The 21412-nt window shown below is 37.4% G+C and overlaps 1 protein-coding gene across 1 annotated transcript in view; it reads right to left on the bottom strand.

Annotated features, from left to right (window-relative positions):
• Nucleotides 1-21412, bottom strand: part of agbl4 (AGBL carboxypeptidase 4) — a 472100-nt gene that overhangs the window by 329127 nt on the left and 121561 nt on the right. Inside the window, exon 6 of the mRNA XM_033027816.1 lies at nt 17748-17964. Coding sequence (XP_032883707.1) covers nt 17748-17964 — 217 coding nt within the window. The remainder of the gene's footprint in view (nt 1-17747; nt 17965-21412) is intronic.

Genomic DNA, 21412 nt, shown 5'->3' on the forward strand with positions numbered 1-21412 from the left:
CTGCACCTATTTTCTATGTTTCTATGTTTATGGATTATTATTATTCTTCTCAGTATTTCTTCAATTCTGTAAAGATGGATCTGATTTTATTAAGAAACAGCAGCACTTCTGCATTCTGGTCAAAGAACATTCTCCCATTTGCAAAGATAATATTCTATTCAAAGGAAACATCCAGATTCATACATTTTAAGCAGTGACTAGCTGCATATCAGAAGTTTATATTTTGACTATTTTTGTTCTTTTTAATCTAATACATTGTTTAAACTATAATTGCAGCGGAAACTAGGTAAATTGTTACTGACTACAAATTGAAAAAGGAATCTTTTATTTTATTTGGTACTTTAGTCATCATGACACTGATGCAAAATAATGAGACTGCACATTCTCATGAAAATAAATTAGAACCACTGTGAGTCACAAATAAAAGTTCTGCAAATTGTCTTTAAACTCTGGGCAATGAATTTTATCTGTGGGACATGTGCTTATTATTAGTATTAGTATATAAGTGTACAAACTACTTATATGGTGTGAAGGAGCAGCATGTATCTAAAACCTTTACTGACAAGCTTCTTAACAGAGTAGTTTCCTGTCTTTGTTTCCTCTTTTAAAACACACATGCTTGGGAAAATATCCCCTTATAAAATTAACTCATGAACTCACTTGAATGCTTCTGAGATCTCGACTATCTATACCTTTAGCAGGCACCTTAAGACATTGGAATGATCCCATCAATGCTACCTCTGCAAAATCCTCCAAATTTACCAAAGGATAAGTATAAGCTTCACTCCCAGGCAAAACGCCAGCTTTGAAGTCTTAATATCACTCAGTGGGTTCCATTGAACAAGCCACACCTGATTCCCCAAACATTTCCTGTTATGATTTATCGTATCACTACCACTCATGGTGTCCCAATCATGCCTCAAATATCCATGCTTCCTTGCTACCACAATGCACCAATTCCAGGGCACTCAAATGCCCAACTTCCCCAGACATAGATTAGGTCCTCAACTGCTAATATTTACACATCCCAGACCTCCCTATTTACAGACACAAAGAACTGCAGATGCACTCAGCAGGTCAAGCAGCATATCTGGTCAGAGCCGGTCAGAAAAAGGGTCCCGACCCAGAACGTGGCCTATCCATGTTCACCAGATGCTACCTGACCTATTGAGTTACTCTAGCACTTTATGTCCTCCTGATATGCAGCCTTGGCTCCAGATACTACATTTCCATTCGGGGTTCTGCAGCCAATGAAGGATTACATGATTAGTTTTGCTGTATGGCGCCCATGACCAAAACAGTCTTTGGCACATTGTGCAGTGACCATACTAATATAATTGACTATAACACAAATCAATTTCCAAGCAATGGTTTTAATCGAAGATACTGTTTAGTTTTATGGGCTTTAATTGTCTTCATGAAAACTGCAAAACTTATCCAAGTAATTTCTGTGCCATACAATTTTTCTTTGACAGGAGTACTGAAAAATCTGGCCCCATCACCATTAATATTAAATAAAATGAATAGATTTGTAAATTGGTCATTTTACCCTGAGGAATATTAAAATAAAATTTCTGTGGAGATCAAAGCAAGAATTACTGTGATAAGAATGACATGAAGTAAGCTGTATTCCCCTCCTTTACAATTTAAATGTGAATAATGTTCAAATTTCTAATAGCAATGGCAGTTTTATGAAAATTGTAATTTAACATGGTGTTTTATTAAGTTATTTGGTCAAAATTTATTGATAAATGCAGACATACTGGTTTAATTTTTGAGCAGACACCTACTCGATCTGAATTATTGCAGGTCAATCTACTTTTAAAAAATGTAACAACAACGACATCACCAAAAACAATATCATCAATTATTAATAGTGGTAGGGTAATCAAAAGGGTTAATCAGGATAAACTCCTGCCTATAAATTGGACAGGTGGAGAAGTTTATCACTTGTAAATGTATTTCTCATCTATTTATCCTAAATTAGTCTTTGAAGGGGCCAAGGAAAGAGCGTTCACGTCGCGGCCCTGTTTCAACCAATCTTTCCACCACCACGCACAAGAAGCACAAGAAGCGCAAGACAGACACCATTGTGCAGATGCCGAGAAGTGTGTTCAGCTCTGGCTGAACAACTTCTAATCTTGTGTGTGGACTCGATAAGAAGAAGAAGAAGTCTTTGAAACTTTATTTCAAGCTCCACTGATTTTCTGGTTCATGGACTTGGTAGTCATTAAATTTTCACAAATTATCTTCTACAGTGTTATTCTTTCAGTATCATATTTTAAATCTCCAGAAAGAAGCAATTATGTTGTCACAAAGATATACTTTGACATACTGAGAATTAATCAGAAAGATTTCATTTGAATGCCACAAAATATAATGTTTCAATTTTTGCCTCAATAGAAGTCTGGGCATTCATACCTCTGCAGTCATGACAAGCATGAAGGAAGATGGATTTATCTTTGTAAATCCATTGTTGGTTACAATGTTTGAATAGATGAAATATTGCATTTTACAATGTTCATTATGTTAATGCCTATTTTAAGCAATTTCCTACTGCTCAAATTGGTATTCAAAGTCAATAACATTTCTTCTCCTGTCCATCCTCTAAAACCATATTTCATTTATTGACAAGCATAAAGCAAAATATCAAGCCCAACATGGCATTTCCTCGAGTACAGAGCACATCAAAAGGTGTTTTTATAATTTGTCTCTCGCAACAATTGGAAATTTCAAGCATTGTGCATAATTGCAATTTACCTAATTGGTTCCTGATCAACATGGGTTTAGAGACAGTCTTGGCATTCTAGATGGTCAAATTCACCCCTGTCGCTACGCGAAGTTGCTCAGGCATACTAACAACCACATCAACCCTTTTGTTAAGTAAGTTATACCTCCAACAGCTTTTAAAAGACGGTTAAAATCTTTTAATCTCATGGATTGCGATGAGAAAGTTGTTGCAGAACCTCACCATTTTTCTTGAACAGTATAATTATTGATAGGGTATCTGGAAACCACTATTTTCCACTTTCTTTCTCCTTGGTTGGTTTCAGCTCTGTTTGTTCTATTCCAGTGGATGTTCAAACAGTTGAAGCTCATTGACTCAAGGAAGCCCGTGCTGTTTCTGCAGCTATCGTCCGGCATCAAAACATTTGTTTTTTCGCATATGAAAAGTTATCCCATAACAGACAAATATAGCTGGCAATGGAGTACTGAGGAGTCAACGTAAAGGTCATATTCCTCACTAGATGGAGTCCTAATTCCCATCTGTAAGATTCCTGATGATTTTACTTCAGGAAATTATTTTACTTCTCATGTTTCCAGTATGACTCTTGAATAAAATACTGTCAAGAATTATGCCAAGGAAAACGCCTGTGTACATTGAATATGCCAACACTTATTTTTATATTCAAACCACAATTGCATAGACAGAACTGGCTGACCTGAGATTTGTCGATAAAATTGTCAGACTATCAGCGTGCAAACTTTACAATCCTAGTTGTAACTTTAAGGGGCATTCGCAAATGTAACAGGCAATTCCCTAGAGCTTTAGATTTTTTAACAGTTTATGTTACAGATGAAGCCAGACAGAAACAATTAATTTTGTCTTCTCCTTAAATCATTAACATGCATCATATTTCTCTGCTAGACGCCCTTACAATACCACAAGCAGATCAATATTGAGTTTTAAATGACCATTTTATTTGCTGCATTTGCATATCAGACGTAAAAAATGCTTCTTCTATAAATAGTCTATGCCTCAAAGTGTATTGCATTGATTTTGTAACACAATGCGATTGATTTTGCTGGTATACATAGATGAAATGTAAATCCGCTGACAGAGATCTTTCAAGATAAAATGAAAAATCAAAAAATGCAGATGTAGGAAATTCTGAAATAAAAACTGGAAACTCTCCACAGATCAGCCACTCAGCATCCAATTAAAGAGAAATAGAGTTAATATTTCCCAGCACAAATGATCTTCGACTTGAAACGTGAACTCTGTTTCTCTGTCCACAAATGCTGCCGGACCTGTGGAATGTTTACAGAATCCTCTAATTTTATTTGAAGACAATTCTGGATTACATTGTCATTCCAACTGATTTGTTTTAATTGTGTAAATTTTACAATATTCGGGTGGATCATCGCATGAAAGATGGCCTGAAACCTGAATCATACATTTTTAAAAAGAGCACTTAAATATCTTGAAAAGGTGCACGAAGCATGCAACAAATATATTGCTCAATAGCTCTGTTGTCATCGGAAACATTTGTTCGGACAATTTTTGTGCAAAAACCTATTTCAGGCGCCTTTCTGTAGCAATGTTACAAAATATTGAGATTTTAAAAATCAAGTCTGCAATTTATGCCATCAGATAAAGCATAAAAAGAAGTTTAATTTGACACCCAATTGACTTTCATATCTTCAGTATTAAAAAAGTTATGGCTATTTTCATACTCAGAAATTAGCATCTTGTTCCCTATTGCTTTTCCATTGACTTAACACAAAAGCTGTGATCGAGGACAGTCAAAAGCTCATGACTTAAAAATTAAGAGAACTGAAAGAAATTTTCAGTTATTATAGATTGAAGCATTCTGAAACAAATATGAAAGAATCTTACTTGGATGACCTGAAATTAAAGCATATAATTAGTTAGTTACCCAATTGTAGCTAATTACAAAATTCAATTACTAGATCTAAACATCTATCCATTTCTTAAGAAAATATTAACATTTTTAAATAGCCTAAGTGTCCAAATAACATTCACACAAGAATTCACAATATAACATGATTTTTAAATCTCATTGTCATGGATTTATAGGCCAAATGGAAGGAATTTAATGTTTAATACCTGTAAATTATTGGCCATTTAAATCATCTTGCGAGTGGGTTTTTGTGGAACGCGATCAATTGGAATGTTGCGGTTGTGGTGCATTTAAACCCCATATCGGCAGGAAAAATACTGCCGGTTCGTATGGGGACTAAATCACCGTTTCGCAACGTAAAATGTGGATTAAAGGCATCTTAAGAAACACTTTTATACATAAAATAAACGGCTTTCCTTTACCTGTCCCGTACATGAAATCCGTCCCCGTTGTCGGCGTTGACGGCTTTAGAAGCTGATTTTTAAATTACTCCAGCGATGAACTTGTCGGGCGATTAAAAGAAAAAAATTCACAGAACGGTCGTCGGAACAATTCTTCAGCAAAAGCTTGCACTCCGACAAAAGTTTTGTAACATACCTATTTCTGATAGAGGATCAAGACAGGCCATCCACTTCACTGAAAACTAAGTTAAGGGCCTGTCCCACTGTACGAGGTAATTCAAGAGTTCTCCCGAGTTTTCCCCTGATTCAAACTCGGAGAATGTCCGTAGCTGGTCCGTAGGAGTTCGTGGATATCTCGTAGCAGCTCGTACGAGTAATGGTAGGCACTCGGGAAATCCGGTAAACTCGTGAAGTATTTTCAACACCGTGAAAAATGTCCATGAGTAAAAAAATACTTGTGATGAAATGTTTTTTAACTTTTTACTCGGTTTCATTATTTCTTGATTGCCACGTTCTTTATATCCAGAGTTACAAAGACACAAAACAATACTAGGCTAATCTTTCATGCACAAAATATGCTTGTAAGGCTAATATTACACAAAAAACTTGCAATGCCATCAGTTTATTATTAAACAACAAATAGAGCAACTGCGGCACATGCTGCATCTTCACTATAGCAAAAAGGAAATATCCAGTGGCATGACTAAAACATAAGAGAATTATGGATTTTTTTCTTAAAATGACCATTCACTGCATATTTTAAATACAAATAATATACAATACTTGTAATGTCTGTAGGCTTATGTAAGTTGCTGATCGCTAAGACAGAAATAAGGAAAGTTCCACAGCCAGTCAACAAACTTTGCTGAGTCTTACAACGCCATATCAAAAGTCATATCTGGTACACACATTATTTAAATTTATTTGTACATGATTGCTTCTATTCAAAGTTTTTTTTAAAACCTACAAAGCATCAACTGTGCATATAATTATATCAGCAGTTGACTATATATGCAAAAATATACAATTATCAAACTAGGGCATACATACAGTTATTTTTTAATTAACTAGACATAAATTTGCTTGTTCAAATCTTAAAGCAACAAGTAAAACATAACACTTCCAAGCATTTCACAATCCCATAAATCATTTGTACAAATAAGATGTATAAATTACTAATTTCATACCCCATCCTATAATTGTTCCTTTAACTATGTAGAGACATTAATTATATGGTATAACATACAAAATATCAAAGATAACACGTACTAATACTTGTTAACAACTATAGTAGCTACAATTAAACATTGTTTTCAGTATATTATAAAATGGCACAAACTCAACAGTAACATTTCCTAATTAAAATCATTCTTTGATTTTCTGGATTATTTCCAATAGTTGCACTGCAGCCATAACTGTTTTCAGCTTCTTTTAGAGCACTTGGCACTGCATATAGAGGGCATTAATATTTCTGGAGATAGGGTAATGGCTTGGGATATTCTGAATCCTTCAATATCCTTCACATCACAAACAAGGCAAATGGCTCATTCTGAGTTTGATTCAGCCACTTCATAACTCAGTGAAAACAAAACTTTAATAGATACCAACCAACTCTCTAACTCCTAATTGCACATACAGGAAAAATGTAAATCTCTAAAGACACTGAGTTAAAATGTCCCTTTAAGATCTTAAGATATTGGGACTTTCAGTGGCGCCATGGAGTAGGAAGCAGGCACCCGTTTTAGCTCCGCTCCTGAAATGCGCTAAAACGTACTAAAACGCCTGAAGAGAAAAACGGGACCGATTTTAAAATACCTACCGGCAGATACCCGACGTCGCGTTAATGACGTAATCAGAAATCGCCACACACCGACGGGATACCGGTATTTTTAAATGAAAAAACGGACTTTACCAACTCCGCCTCAGACAAGACAAAGAACCAGACTGCTGATCGTTCAAGAATTAGAGAAAACAACCCCTGAAGAATCTGAGGAGGAATCTGAAGGAGAAGGACTTATTGCTACTATGGAAGAAAATATAAAAGAACAAGAACAATCTTTAAGACCAGCTATGGCAAAGGACTTTGGTGATATTCTGACTAATCAGCTGACTACTCAGCTGGGAAAGTTAGAAACAAGAATGGATGTCTGGAATAAGGAAATTTGTGGAAAAATTGATATTCTACATGATCGCATTGAAGAGGTAAATACTGTTTTGCAAGAATAAATCAAATGGGTTAAAGAAGATCTCAGCAAAAAGAATGAAGGAAGACCTTGACCATGTTTCTGGGCAACTGGCCAGAATGACCGACAAATGCCTAGAACTTGAAGCCTGGTCCAGACGCCAAAACTTAAGAATTGTTGGAGTGAAAGAAGGGAAGGAAAGTGGAAAAGACCCTCGGGTTTTCACTGCCAACTTACTGCAACAGGTATTTAATATGCCTGAGAGACCTAAAGTTGATGTAGCACATCGAGTCCAGAGAGCCCGATCAGGGATTGGAGCTCCACCAAGACAGATTATCCTGAAATTAAACAGCATAGCAGTTCTTGAAGACATCATGAAGAAAGTGACAATCGGAAAAAAACTGATGTTTGAAGGAGAAAACATAAGATTCTTCAGAGATTATCCAGCAGAGGTGGTCAAGAAACGAGTCCTTTTCACAAAGACTCATCTGATTCTTAGACACATTCCAGACCTGAGATATCGAATAATGTATCCCGCCAAACTAAGGGTCACATATGAAGGCTCGGAGCGTTTCTTTATTGACCCAGAAGCCGCATTCAAATATGCGCAGGACTTAAAAAAAGACCGTAAAAGATAAGTAGAATGCCACGGCTCTGTTTGATTAGCAGGGCTACTGAATTCTCACTGAACCCGTTGGCTAAACCGCATGTTTAATGTACATCTTTTATATATATTTATAAGAGGTAGTTTGATAGAATATGTTTTTTACATAAAAAGATATATAAAAGTTGCAAATAAGATGGTCGACAAACTCGCACGTGCTCATGTCTAGACAGTCTTATCATTGATAGATTGTAATGTAAGCGGATAGACTGTTCAAGGCCCTCGTGTTTATTAAGAGAATGTTCAAGACTTTTGAATTACGTAGCATGGAAAACAATTTAAATCGATGGTAACATAATAATCTACTAACAAATTTTATAAATAACTCTATCATTAACACATAAAAACTAACAATCGTACTAAACCGTTTACTTTAACCTAAAACCTAATGTTAACACCTAATACCAACCTGTTCCTCTTTAAAGCTAATACTTAATAGTTACTAGATTTACGACCTCTAGCCAATGGTCATTGTATCGGTTTATATCTAAAATATGTATAATATCTATCCGAAGGAGGGGGGGGGGGAGGTTGGAGCTTCCAGTAACTGCCAGGCCAAAGCGAGAGAGAGGCGACGGTGCTTGGAGATGGGAGGAGTGAGCGAGAGAGAGAGAGAGAGAGACTCGTTGGCAGGCAGGCCGGAGATTTCAATTAACCCCTTCAAGTCAGATGTTTTCAACCGAGTATGTGTTTAATATACGAATACCAATAATTATGAAATGTTGTTAATTAAAATTGGGTATTTAAATAGTAAATACCCACTTAGACCTAGTTAAGAAATGTAATCCTCTGAGAGAAAATTACTCACAGTCTTCGACCCTGTTTAATACAGGATTATTAATAAGCAAATAACTTTTTTTTAATAATTTAAATACGGTATTTAAATAGTAAATACCTACTTAGACCAAGCTATAAGATGAACTACTTACAGTACATGTTCTGGGTTTCTTTTCTGTGCATATAATATTCTGTTCTGGCCTGTTTTTTCTTTTCTATAATATTAGTAAGGGGTGAAGCTAAATGAGATTTACACCTATAGAAGCTCACATAAATTTTCCCACCAGTGGGTGGTCACACACAGTATACTCAAATACTGCTTTTTTGAATCATCTATGTCATTTAGCACCTTTTTTGCTTTTTCTTCATAGGGCATTTTTCTTTGGGATATACCATCAGAGTTCTGAAATTGGGATCACCCACCCAACACCCAGAAGGTTGAGTTATTGTGTTGCACCATCTGAAACACGGGAATCCATGTAAGCTACAATGCAAGAAGACCCTCTGAAGAAAACTGGGGGAATTACTTTGTGTAGCTGGAATATTAGGGGTTCTAACGAACCAATTAAAAGGGGTAAGGTTCTTGCCCAATTAAAATCAATTAATGCTGATATAATATTTTGACAGGAAATGAACCTTAAAGATCACGCTCAGACCAGGCTGAAGGCTAACTGGATCGGTCAAATACATCACTCCTCTTATCTCTCCAAATCTAGAGGCACTGTAATTATAATCCGTAAGGGCATACCATTTAAACATAAAACACCATAGCAGACAAAGATGGTAGGTACGTCATAGTTTCTGGGGAGATATACTCTACCCCACTCACTATGGTAAATATCTATACTACTAACTTTGACAACCCACAATTTTTAAATAAAATTTTGAATATAATTTCAGACTCCACCCAGCAAAACCTGATAATTGGGGGAGATTTCAATTGTGTTTTGGATCAATACTTGGATAAATCTTCACAACAAAAGAGATATAATACAAAATCAAAATCCAGCGAACTCTTAAATACGTATATATGAAATACATATATAACAGACGTATGGAGGATTGCAAACCCATCCGGAAGAGAATACTCCTTCTACTCATCAGTACATAAAACCTATACACGTATTGACTATTTTCTAGTGGACACTAAATTAATACCTTTCACAATTAATCCCAAATACCATAATAATACTATTTCCGATCACTCCCCGCAAACCTTCTCCTTAAAACTAGAAGGAATGTTTAATAAAAAATCGTTCTGGAGGTTTAACCCTCAAATACTAAATAATCCAGATTGTTGTAAATATTTAAAACAACAGATGGAACTCTTTTTTGAGCAATGATACCCCAGGTATTTCGCCCTCGTTATTATGGGAATATTTTAAGGCCTTTATTAGAGATTCTATCATTTCATATCAAGCATATCAAAACAAAAAGAATAGGATGGAACAATTGCAATTAGAAGAACAGATCAGACAACTTGACTTAGAAAACACGATAGATCCGACTATAGATAAACATAACAAGATAGCAGTGTTAAATTTTAAGCTAAATCAAATTCTATCTGCAAGAGTTATCAGATTATTTCAAATTACTAAACAGGAAATTTTTGAATTTGGCGAGAAACCACACAAACTTCTAGCACACCAGTTGAGAAAAGTTGAAAAGATCCATACTATCCAAAAAATCAAATCAGATAAAGGTGAATTGTTAACACTTCCAAAAGACATTAATGAAAGATTTGCCCAATTTTATCAAAATTTATATACATCCAAAACATCAACAGAAAGGAGAAAAATTACAAACTTTCTTGATAACTGTAAACTTCCAACACTTAATCCGCTGGAACAAGAGGAATTAGGAGCACAGATTTCAATTAAAGAAATAGAAGAGACAATCAATTCATTGAAGAACAGCAAAACATCAGGACCAGAGGGGTTTAGTAACAAATTTTATAAAAGATTTTATGAGGTAATTTCCCCGCGTTTGTACAACCTTTATACATACGCATTTAAAGAACAGACATTACCACAAACACTAGCTGAATCAACTATCACACTTATACCCAAAAAAGATAAAGATCTGGAAGACCCGGGATCATACAGAGCAATTGCCCTGTTAAATACAGATCAGAAAATATTAGCGAAAACATTGGCAAGAAGATTAAGTAAATACGTTAATGAATTAATACACTTGGATCAAACGGGGTTTATATCCAAGAGACATTCATTTAATAATTTGAGACGCCTTTTAACATAATGTACTCATACAGAACTAAAAAAGACATCAATTATTTCATTAGATGCAGAAAAAGCATTTGACCAAGTAGAATGGAAATATCTTTTTACAGTATTGCAAAAATTTCAGTTGGGAGAAAATTTTATCTCATGGATATATGATAAGCCGACTGCCAGAATACTGACTAACCATATACTCTCTCCTAAATTTCAGTTATCGAGGGGCAATAGACAGGGATGTGCATTATCACCCCTGTTATTTGCCCTTGCGATTGAACCTCTAGCGGAAAGTATAACATCCGAACATTCACGGCTATAATTCTAAATAGTCCAATAATAAAATATCATTATATGCAGATGATGTATTATTATATTTCACCAACTCCCAAGTTAGCATTCCAAATATATTAAATCTTATAGAGGAATTTGGCTCCTTTTTAGGATATAGAATAAACTGGAACAAAAGTGAAATTATGTCAATAGAACCTCAAGAGCCGACACAACTTCCAAAATTCCCTTTCAGAATTGCTACGGAAAAATTCAAATATCTGGGTGTTCAGGTAACCAGAAAATATACCTCTCTATTCAACGCAAACTTCCCTGCTTGAGTTACTAAATTAAACGCTCTTATTCAATTCTGGAAAACACTCCCGATGTCTCTAATAGGCAGAATAAATGCTATAAAGATGTTCTTCCTCCCACAAATCCTGTATTTATTCCATTCAATACCGATATATCTTCATAATTTTTTTTTCAAAAAACTTGATTCTCTGATTACAAACTTTATTTGGGATTATAAAATGCATAGAATTCATAAACGGCATCTATGTAAACCCAAAGAAACTGGTGGATTGGCTCTCCCCAACTTCTTATACTATTACTGGGCAACGAATATTAAAAATGTAATCTACTGGCTGGACAATACAGGCCAACAGGTAGATTGATTAATAATGGAGAGAGAGGATTGTTCGCCTTTTAATATAGGCGTGATTCTTCTCTCTCCTATAAATTTGAAGAACACATTATATGATAAGAATCCAATTATTCACAGCACTCTACGAATCTGGAGACAAGTGAAATCAACTTTTAAACTAAGAAATGTATCTCTTCTTTCACCAATTGCCAATAACCCTTTGTTCAAGCCATCTATTATAGATAAAACGTTTACATATTGGGAAAGACTAGGAATCAAAAACAAGGAGATCTTTATGAGATGGGAACTCTTCTCTCATTTCAAGAATTACAGTCGAAATATCACCTGAAAGGTAATTAATATTTCAGATATCTTCAAATGCAAGACTATCTGAAAACATATACCCAAGACTACCAAACTTTGCTGCCAGACATACTAGACGAATGTATGAATAGAAATTCGGAGTCAAACAAGTTAACATCATATAACCATATAACAATTACAGCACGGAAACAGGCCATCTCGGCCCTACAAGTCCGTGCCGAACAATTATTTTCCCTTAGTCCCACCTGCCTGCACTCATACCATAACCCTCCATTCCCTTCTCATCCATATGCCTATCCAATTTATTTTTAAATGATACCAACGAACCTGCCTCCACCACTTCCACTGGAAGCTCATTCCACACCGCTACCACTCTCTGAGTAAAGAAGTTCCCCCTCATGTTACCCCTAAACTTCTGTCCCTTAATTCTGAAGTCATGTCCTCTTGTTTGAATCTTCCCTATTCTCAAAGGGAAAAGCTTGTCCACATCAACTCTGTCTATCCCTCTCATCATTTTAAAGACCTCTATCAAGTCCCCCCTTAACCTTCTGCGCTCCAGAGAATAAAGACCTAACTTATTCAACCTTTCTCTGTAACTTAGTTGTTGAAACCCAGGCAACATTCTAGTAAATCTCCTCTGTACTCTCTCTAAGATCATATTGTATAACACCCTTTTAAATATAGAAATCCCATCGTCAGAAGCAATTAGAAGAGCCTGGGAAGAGGAACTAGGCCTAAAAATTCTAAAAGACAGATGGGAAGAAAACCTTTTATATATACACAATTGTTCGATTAACATTAAACATTCGTTAATTCAATTTAAAATACTGCATAGACTCTACTATTCAAAGTCTAAACTGAATAAGATCTTTCCAAATGTATCTCCTACTTGTGATAAATGTCTCCTTCAGGAAGCAACTATAATACATTCCTTCGCCTTTTGCATAAAATTACATAATTTTTGGAGAGGTATTTTTAAAATTCTCTCAAAAACACTAAAAACAAAATTGGACCCCGACACGGAATTGATTATTCTAGGTACGTCAGAAGCCTGCTTTGAGCTAACATTATTTCAAACACGTTTCCTCAATTATGGACTGATAACGGCGAAAAAAACTAATACTCAAATTTTGGAAACATATATCTGTCCTTACTCTTAAAAATGTGGATTACAAACATGTCTGAGACGCTACATCTTGAAAATATTAGACTTGTCTTAGCAGAAAAACCAGAGCATTTTTTGAAGACATGGACACCATTCATTGATTTATTACAAGGATAGTATGGTACAACACAATTTTGGAGTTACTGTAAATCTAATTACGGTTTGGGTGATGGGTGGGGAGGGATGCGAGGCAGGTATGTCATCACTTTTTTTTCTTTCTGTTTTTGTCTTTTTATTTCTCTATGCCTTCCTTATTTCTTTTACTTACTCACTCTTTGGCTACACCACTTTGGTAGTCCAGGGGTTCTATCCTTGCACATTCCACTTTTTCTCTCTCTTGCTTTTTCTCTTATTTTCTCTTAACTAAAGCTAAAAGTCAAAATTGAAGCTGTCCAATAACTGTATTATGTCATATGCCGAGGTGATAGTTTTATACACTTGCTTCTAATAAATTTTAAAATAAAATAAATAAATAAAAAGATCTTAAGATATTGATGAGTTTACCCGTGCCACAAAATGCTAATTTACATGTTGTGGCACTGGTAAACTCATCAATACCTCATATATCTTTGGTACTTCTGTGTGTATTAATATCACCACCATCTTAGTGCACATGGACACATTCCTTACTATGTCCTCTGCTTGACTTTGAAGATATTAGTTGCTCTCAGGAAAATATGCACTTTTTCCGAATACCAAACAAATAGTTAAAACAGCTCATATTGCTAATGCTTCCTGACATATCCACAACCTCAACTGTTTGCCATTGCTACAGCACACCTCTCTTTGGATTTGTTTAGCATTCAAGACATCTTCCATTGAGGGAAATGATGCTGTGTTATTCACTCAAGCTGCAACATCCCATCTTCATCACCAATTAGATCATTTTGTGTTAGTGTGCAGTACCCAAATAACAAACATGGAAACACCAACAAAATGGAGGGTCAACACCCAGCTAACAAAATGCATCCAAAGTCATACCATATAGTATACACAGTTCTCAAAGGTCCACTCTCTTTCATTGATACTGCAGTGCTTAATTTACTCAAGGATGTCTATAAAAATGAATTAAATTAATTTTAAGCTTCAAATATTTTTTTAAATGATATTCTTTCTTAAATGTATAATATTTTGCAACTCTCAACTATAGGTAATGAGGTAATTATTTTTTAAATATCCTTTAAAATAAATTACATGTGGTCTTTTCATCTGAAATAAATAAAAATAAACTGCCGAAATAATTTGTTTTGAACTCTAGTTAAGCTCTAATTTCTTCAGATAGTCGTACTGGTTGAAACTTACCTGGCTATCTAGTCGTAATTCTTTCTAGTTCTAAGTTTACTGTCTTGTTAAGTTGATAAATTTACAAATGTTCTAATATAAGAGCGTCTTTAGCATAAGCTTTCATCTGGTTTGTTCTAAAAAAAATTTAAAAGCCTCCAAAGGCAGAACATGAGAAAAAATATCAACTTTTTGAAAAACTTCAGCAATTCATAAAATTTGTTGACAATAAATTATAAGGCTATTGAAATTGATACCATGTAAGGAACACCAAATAGAGATGTGAATGGTAAAAGAGCAAAAAAACCTTATAATATTTTCACTTTGTGTATGATGATATGTGACATAAGAAAGAAAAGTTGAAAATCATTATCTCCACCCCTCAAAGCAACTTGTCATTATTTCCTTACAACACGAACATGGTAATTTCAGCTCAATACCGATTCATCAGTCCCAATCCTCTATTTTTCCCTGTTGCCTATTCTCCCAAAGGAAAGAGCAACTCAATCTTGGACATTAGATTAAGGTGTGTGAGCACTGCTCGTACACGTACACATTCAAACTGAGTTCAAAGTCATTGTGGACTCCTTGACTGAAGCATACAAGGGGACAGCCTTCATATTTAACATCTAGAAGAAAATAATCTTCCAGCACTGACCCCACAACCCAACAATGTTCTGAGTGGATTGATGTGTTTTGATGTGGATCTGGATTAAGTGATGGCAGTGGTGTGCACAAGATTTTATAGCGCTTCTCAATATTGATTCTTGGGCAATGCCCTTGCAAATGTCCCACACATTTTCAATCTTTCTTCCATGTGTGACCATGTCAAAGGTTTTACCACATTAACTGCAAATTAATCAGGCTGGATCTCCCACGAACAAATCTGTGCTGCCGTTCCAAATATAGATTAATTCCATCCCAAAATATCTTCCCATAATTTCCCAACCATTGATGCAAAACTAGCATTCTCTGGCCCCATGCAGAGATTGCCTTTCAGTTCCTAATGGGCCGCAACCTTTCTCTGAAATATTTCAGTAACAAGTACAAGTTGAGGTTAATTGGAAAGTGTGATAGTAGGAATCAAATAATATCTGTATAAACCAACTACTGTAATTGTACACAACTTGAAAATGGCATAAACATCTTTGAAATTAGCAAAGTTTGTCCACATGTGTCCAGTGTGTTAACTATTGTTGATGGCATCCTACACGTGGAATTTTAAACTATCAGTAAAAATCTCAAAGTTCTTTAAGCTGTGATGTTTTCATCAGTTGGGAAAAGATAAATTTACTCCCCCTTGTTAATATATAAAGTACACACCTGTTGCATTTGCGAAGATTCACTGCTGAGCAGCTTGCTCCATCCCCTTAGCATTTTGCAAATAATCTAAAGAAGTAAAATGCAAGTATTTTCACTGCCTGTGGCATGGCACTGTGGCCAAATTCAGAAGGATGCAGAAGTGTGCAACCACAGCTTTGCCAATTGGAGCCTATAGAAAGTCTGCTCCTTAGGCAAATGAGAAAAACCATGACTGCACACATTGTGAAGTTAGTGCAGTTACCGATGAACATGCTTCATCTGTAACTGCCTTCTCTGCCACTATGTATTCATCACACACTTTCTATTGAAACTCTTTTTTTCTTTCACAGATCACAGTTGTGGGAGGCACTCTTTATTTCCCTCCAAAGAATGTTTTACAAACCATTATTTATATCATAACATGCAAGTATCCTTGTGTACCTAGCAGTGTTTGTTCTTTTAACTAATATTACCAATGTAAGATTAACAATGTAATATCAAATCAGCTATCTATATACATTTAAAACTCTGTGTGTGTGAGTGTGTGCGCGCGTTTGTGTGTGTGTGTGTGTGTGTGTGTGTGTGTGTGTGTGTGTGTGTGTGTGTGTGTGTGTGTGTGTGTGTGTGTGTGTGTGTGTGTGTCATTTTGCCCTTGAAACATATCTCCTCGAAAACCAGATGCAAAAACGCGGACATTTTTACATATTTTGGTAGGGATTTAACTTATGATTTCAGAAATCCACTCCACTCTAAATTCAGTCATTTCTTTCCCCCGATTTTGAATAAAGTTGTTCACAAAACTCACTTTTAAAAAAATAATCGTCGCTGCTGACATCATGCCCACCAATCGAGGCCCACCTGCTTCCTGGCCCTGCCCCCCCGCCGCTGTGGGTTAATGCAGCTGCTGTCAACGCGCATGCAGTTTTTCACGAGGTACGTTCGCCCACCCACCCTCCCCGTTCTTCAAAAGGCGCACAAAGATCGAGAAAGTTCTGCAGAACAAAGATCCTCTCCTCTCTCTCTCTCTCTCTCTCTCCCTCCCCCTCTCCCCCTCTCTCTCCTCACTCTCTCCCCATCTCTCTCCTCTCTCTTTTCCCCCTCCCTCTCTCTCCCCCCTCCCTCTCTCTCTCCACCTTCCTCTCACCCCCCCTACCCCCTTCCCTACATCCCTCCCCTACCCCCTTCCCTCCACCCCCTCCCCTTTCCCACTTCTCCTCCCTTCCCCCTACCTCTCCCCCTCCCTTCCCACCCCCCCCCCTCAGCTCCCCTCTCTCCTCCCCTCTCTCTCCTCCCATCTCTCTCTCTCCCCTCCACCCCCCACCCTCGCCCCTCACCCACCCTCCCTCTCCTCCTCCCCTCCACCCCCCCCCCCCCTCCTCTCCCTCTGTCTCTTGCCCTTCTGTCTCTGCTTCTCTCTCTATCTCTCCCCATTCTCACTCTGCCCTCACTCTCTAACCCCCCTCCCCCCGCCCTCCCTCCTTAGATGCGCCTGTGAGTTGGGGGCTATGCGTCAGTGGATTGGGTTATGGGGTAAAAGGAGCAAATTAATAATATTAATATAATATCAAGGGGGGTAGTTAGTGTGTGTGTGGGGGTGGTTAGTGGGTGTGATGCCGCAAGCCCCCCCGCCTCCCCCCCCCCCACCCCCCCGCAAACACGCGTCGGAGGAACAGACCCAACGGGTCTGCACTTGGTCTAGTACTAATTAATTATCTCCACTGTTGTATTGCAAGAAACATTTAAGGCTGAAGTAAAAGGGAGCCACCAATCTGTAAGTATTTAACAAATCTACCATGCTAGTTTTTGGTTTGATGTTGATGCAGAAAATAGTTTGTATGTTTTTAATATGCTTACCACACTTAGACCAAGCAAATCCCTTTTGAAGTAATCCATATTCCTTCTTTCCAGGGTATCTAGGTAATGTTGCAGATGAGTGTAGGTATAAGGGTAGCAGTATGCAAATTGGTACACCTCATTATCCCGATCAAAGCAAAAGGCAAATGACATAACGTAGTTTTTCCGATGATCTGGACAACGGTAGTAATAAACATGCTTTGATGGAAGTCTTTGCCTGGCAAATGATAATAATAGTTAGAACAAAATAATTAATTGAAATGATCAGCTGAACATTCAAATATATTTACAATTAAACAAGAATCAACATTGCAATTTTAATGTCAACTGCTTCTGTTGTGTACCTGTGCATTTAAAAGGTATTGTTGCAGACAAATTTAAATATAAGGACTGGAGTAAGAAAACAGGTATACCTCATTATTATCATAATCAAAGTAAAAAGTCAATTCCATAAAACCGCCAGGGGCGCCGGGGAGATGGCAACCCTGTCGGCAGTCTGTTTGTTTTTTCATCTTTTTGTTATTTTTAGCATTTGTTAAAAGTTTGTTTTAATGTATTTCGGTTTGTTTTATCGCTAGTCAGGAGCTCCAATGCCACAGAAGGTTCGATCGCCTGGCGCGGAGGAGCTGACAACCCCCCGATGCAGGAGCTCAACGCCTCGACGCGGAGGGCCCGAACGTCGCCAGCTGCGGGAGTTAAGACCGTCCCGTCAATGGAGGGCTCGAGGCCCCCGACCGAGGAACAACAAAGATAAGGACTTAGACTTTATTTCACATGTTAAAATGTGTTTTTGAGTCTGATGCTATTAATTGTATGACTGACCTGGCCAGTGAAATTCCTCGTATGTTGCAAAACATACTTGGCGAATAAAATAAATTCTGATAATACATTCCAATGATCTGGCTAACGACAATGGTCTTTATGGTACATGAACACAGTAAACATTTCATATCGTCTGGCATTGCAGAGGTGTTATAAAAGGAGGGATATTGAAGAAAAAAGAAAATATAAAACAAAGAAAAATATTTACCAAGAAATTAAAGAGGGACAGCAAATACAAATATTTGGGAGATGGAAAAGTTTAAGAACAGAATTCCAAAGTTGGAGTTGGGTGGCTATTGGCACCATTGTAAACATTAAGGAAAGAGAGTGGTATCAAAAGGAGAAGATAATTCAGTATGCTTGAAGGCCCTAACAGAAATAAAGAGGTCGAGTCCATGAAGGTATTGTAGTGGCAGATTTTTTATAGCATTCGAGAAACTAATTCTCTAGCCGCTAAATGGATAAGAATGGATAAGGGGAATATCTTCGATACGTATGCGAGCTTCCTCTGAGACCTTCAGAGCTTCTTCACTCATATAGCTTCAACACACAGCCTTTTGATGAATAAATGCTTTATTGTTGATGGAAAACAATCAGATACATCCAAGTTTCTTCCGACTCGTTACTGCAATCTTCATTGAATTCCAGCTTGCAACTTTAAACATTAGAAAACTTCTCGTGTTTCCGTTACATTGGCATGGTCGAAGGGTTAACCTTCTCCATCGTCTCTCCAAACTAGTCTAAAAACGAAACTTCTGCGCAAGCATCCCAGCTACAAAACACGCCCAAAAACATGTCACAAATCCCACCTACCATACAATGGGCAGTCTAAAATTTAAAGGCACATGCCATCATCAGTGACATGCAAAACAGGCCAAATTGCCACTACATAACGGCCCCTAATTGTTCCAAGTGTCTAACGAGGCAATTACTAATAAACATTATAAAAGTGGCCATAAAGGCTTAACATATACCAAAAACAAAAGGTCAGGGAATTAAACCCCGGTCTACCGCGTAACAGGCGGCGATACTAACTACTATACTAACAAGGAAAAAATAGCATGCATTATATATCTGCAATCAGAATTCTTCATCGACTCTTCCATCTTCACCTTCGCCTGCTATAAGCAAGCACAACTTGGTTATTGATCTTATTAAAACACTGTTTTTTGTTTTAAGTGGTACCATACGCACCAAACCCTGAACGTCAGGCCTGATTTCTAGTATTCTCCCCATCAACCAAGAACCTTGTGATGTTGTGGAGTCAGCCACCATGGTACACAATGTCACCTGGAACAAAATTCCTTTTAATCCTTAACCATCGTTGTCGTTCTTGGATCAAAGGCAAATAATCTTGTATCCATCTCCTCCAAAAAAGAATTGCCATATATTGTACTAGTTTCCATCTACGTCTCATATACAAATCCTCTTTTAGTCCCCTTTCCGCTTCAACGAAATTTGAACCGTTATCCAATCTTAACAAAAATACTTTACCTCGTCGACAGATAAATCTCTTGAATGCATGAATACAGGAGTCTGTGTCAAGCGTAGATGCAACTTCAAGATGTACTGCCTTACTTGCCATACAAGTGAAGATCACACCATACCTTTTCACAAAGCTTCGTCCTCTCTTAACCTCCATAGGACCAAAATAATCCACCCCCTCATCTGTGAACGGAGATTTATCCGGAGTAATCCTCTCCAAAGGCAAGTCTGCCATTTTCTGTATACCAAATTTCCCACGCAGTCGCCAGTACATAATACAATTTTTTATTATCTTTCTTGCTCCAGAATTAGCCTTGATAACCCAATATCTTTTACGAAGTTGGGATAATATATAATTTCTTCCTCCATGTCCAACTTGTTCATGAATATGTCGTAATATTAATGTCGTTACGTAAAAGTCCTTTGAGAGAATGATAGGACGTTTAGTTTCTTCGGGCATTGCCAATTTGTTTAGGCGACCACCCATCCGCAGAAGACCTTCCTCCCAGACTGGGTCGAGCTTGTACAATTGACTGTTTCTTTTTACCCCCTGTACTCCAGTTTCCAATGTTAATATTTATTCTTTGTATTTCTGTCTTTGACAGAAAGAGATGATCGCATTTTCCGCCTTGAGGAGATCATCAAGACATAAACCCTGTACGCCATATGAAGCTTCAAAAACTTGCATCTGGCTTTCAATCTCTCCTTTCCGTTTATCAGGATTCTCTTCCATGATACTCTCTGGAATTTGTCTCCTTTTCTGAGCCGCCAGCAATAATCTTGTTTTTATTTTAAGAAACCAGGCTACCGCAGTTATCAATTTATTCCATGATAATTCCATTGCCAATTTGTTTAGGCGACCACCCATCCGCAGAAGACCTTCCTCCCAGACTGGGTCGAGCTCTCCTCCCACTTGGGCTAGAGCCAATCAGTCGTATCTCTTGCTATTCTCCTGCTGCTGTTGCTCCCAAATCTACAGCAGTTCTGAGTAAAGTCTGCCTGTCCTTGGCCTCTACTTTAACTGTTTTCACTTCTCTCCTCCCACTTGGGCTAGAGCCAATCAGTCGTATCTCTTGCTAATCTCCTGCTGCTGTTGCTCCCAAAGCTATAGCAGTTCTGCAGCGTGACTTTAGAGCTCGGAAAAATGCTGAAAAGCAGGACCTCCAGGGTTGTTATCTCCGGTGTGCTTCCAGTTCCTCGTGCTGGCGAGAGCAGGAACAGGGAGATACGAGACCTGAACGTGTGGCTGAGGAACTGGTGCACGGGGCAGGGATTTAGATTCTTAGATCACTGGGATCTGTTTTGGGGTAAGGGGGAACTGTACAAAAGGGACTGATTGCATCTTAACAGGTGTGGGA

Source organism: Amblyraja radiata, chromosome 10, assembly GCF_010909765.2.
Source record: "Amblyraja radiata isolate CabotCenter1 chromosome 10, sAmbRad1.1.pri, whole genome shotgun sequence".
NCBI lineage: Eukaryota > Metazoa > Chordata > Chondrichthyes > Rajiformes > Rajidae > Amblyraja > Amblyraja radiata.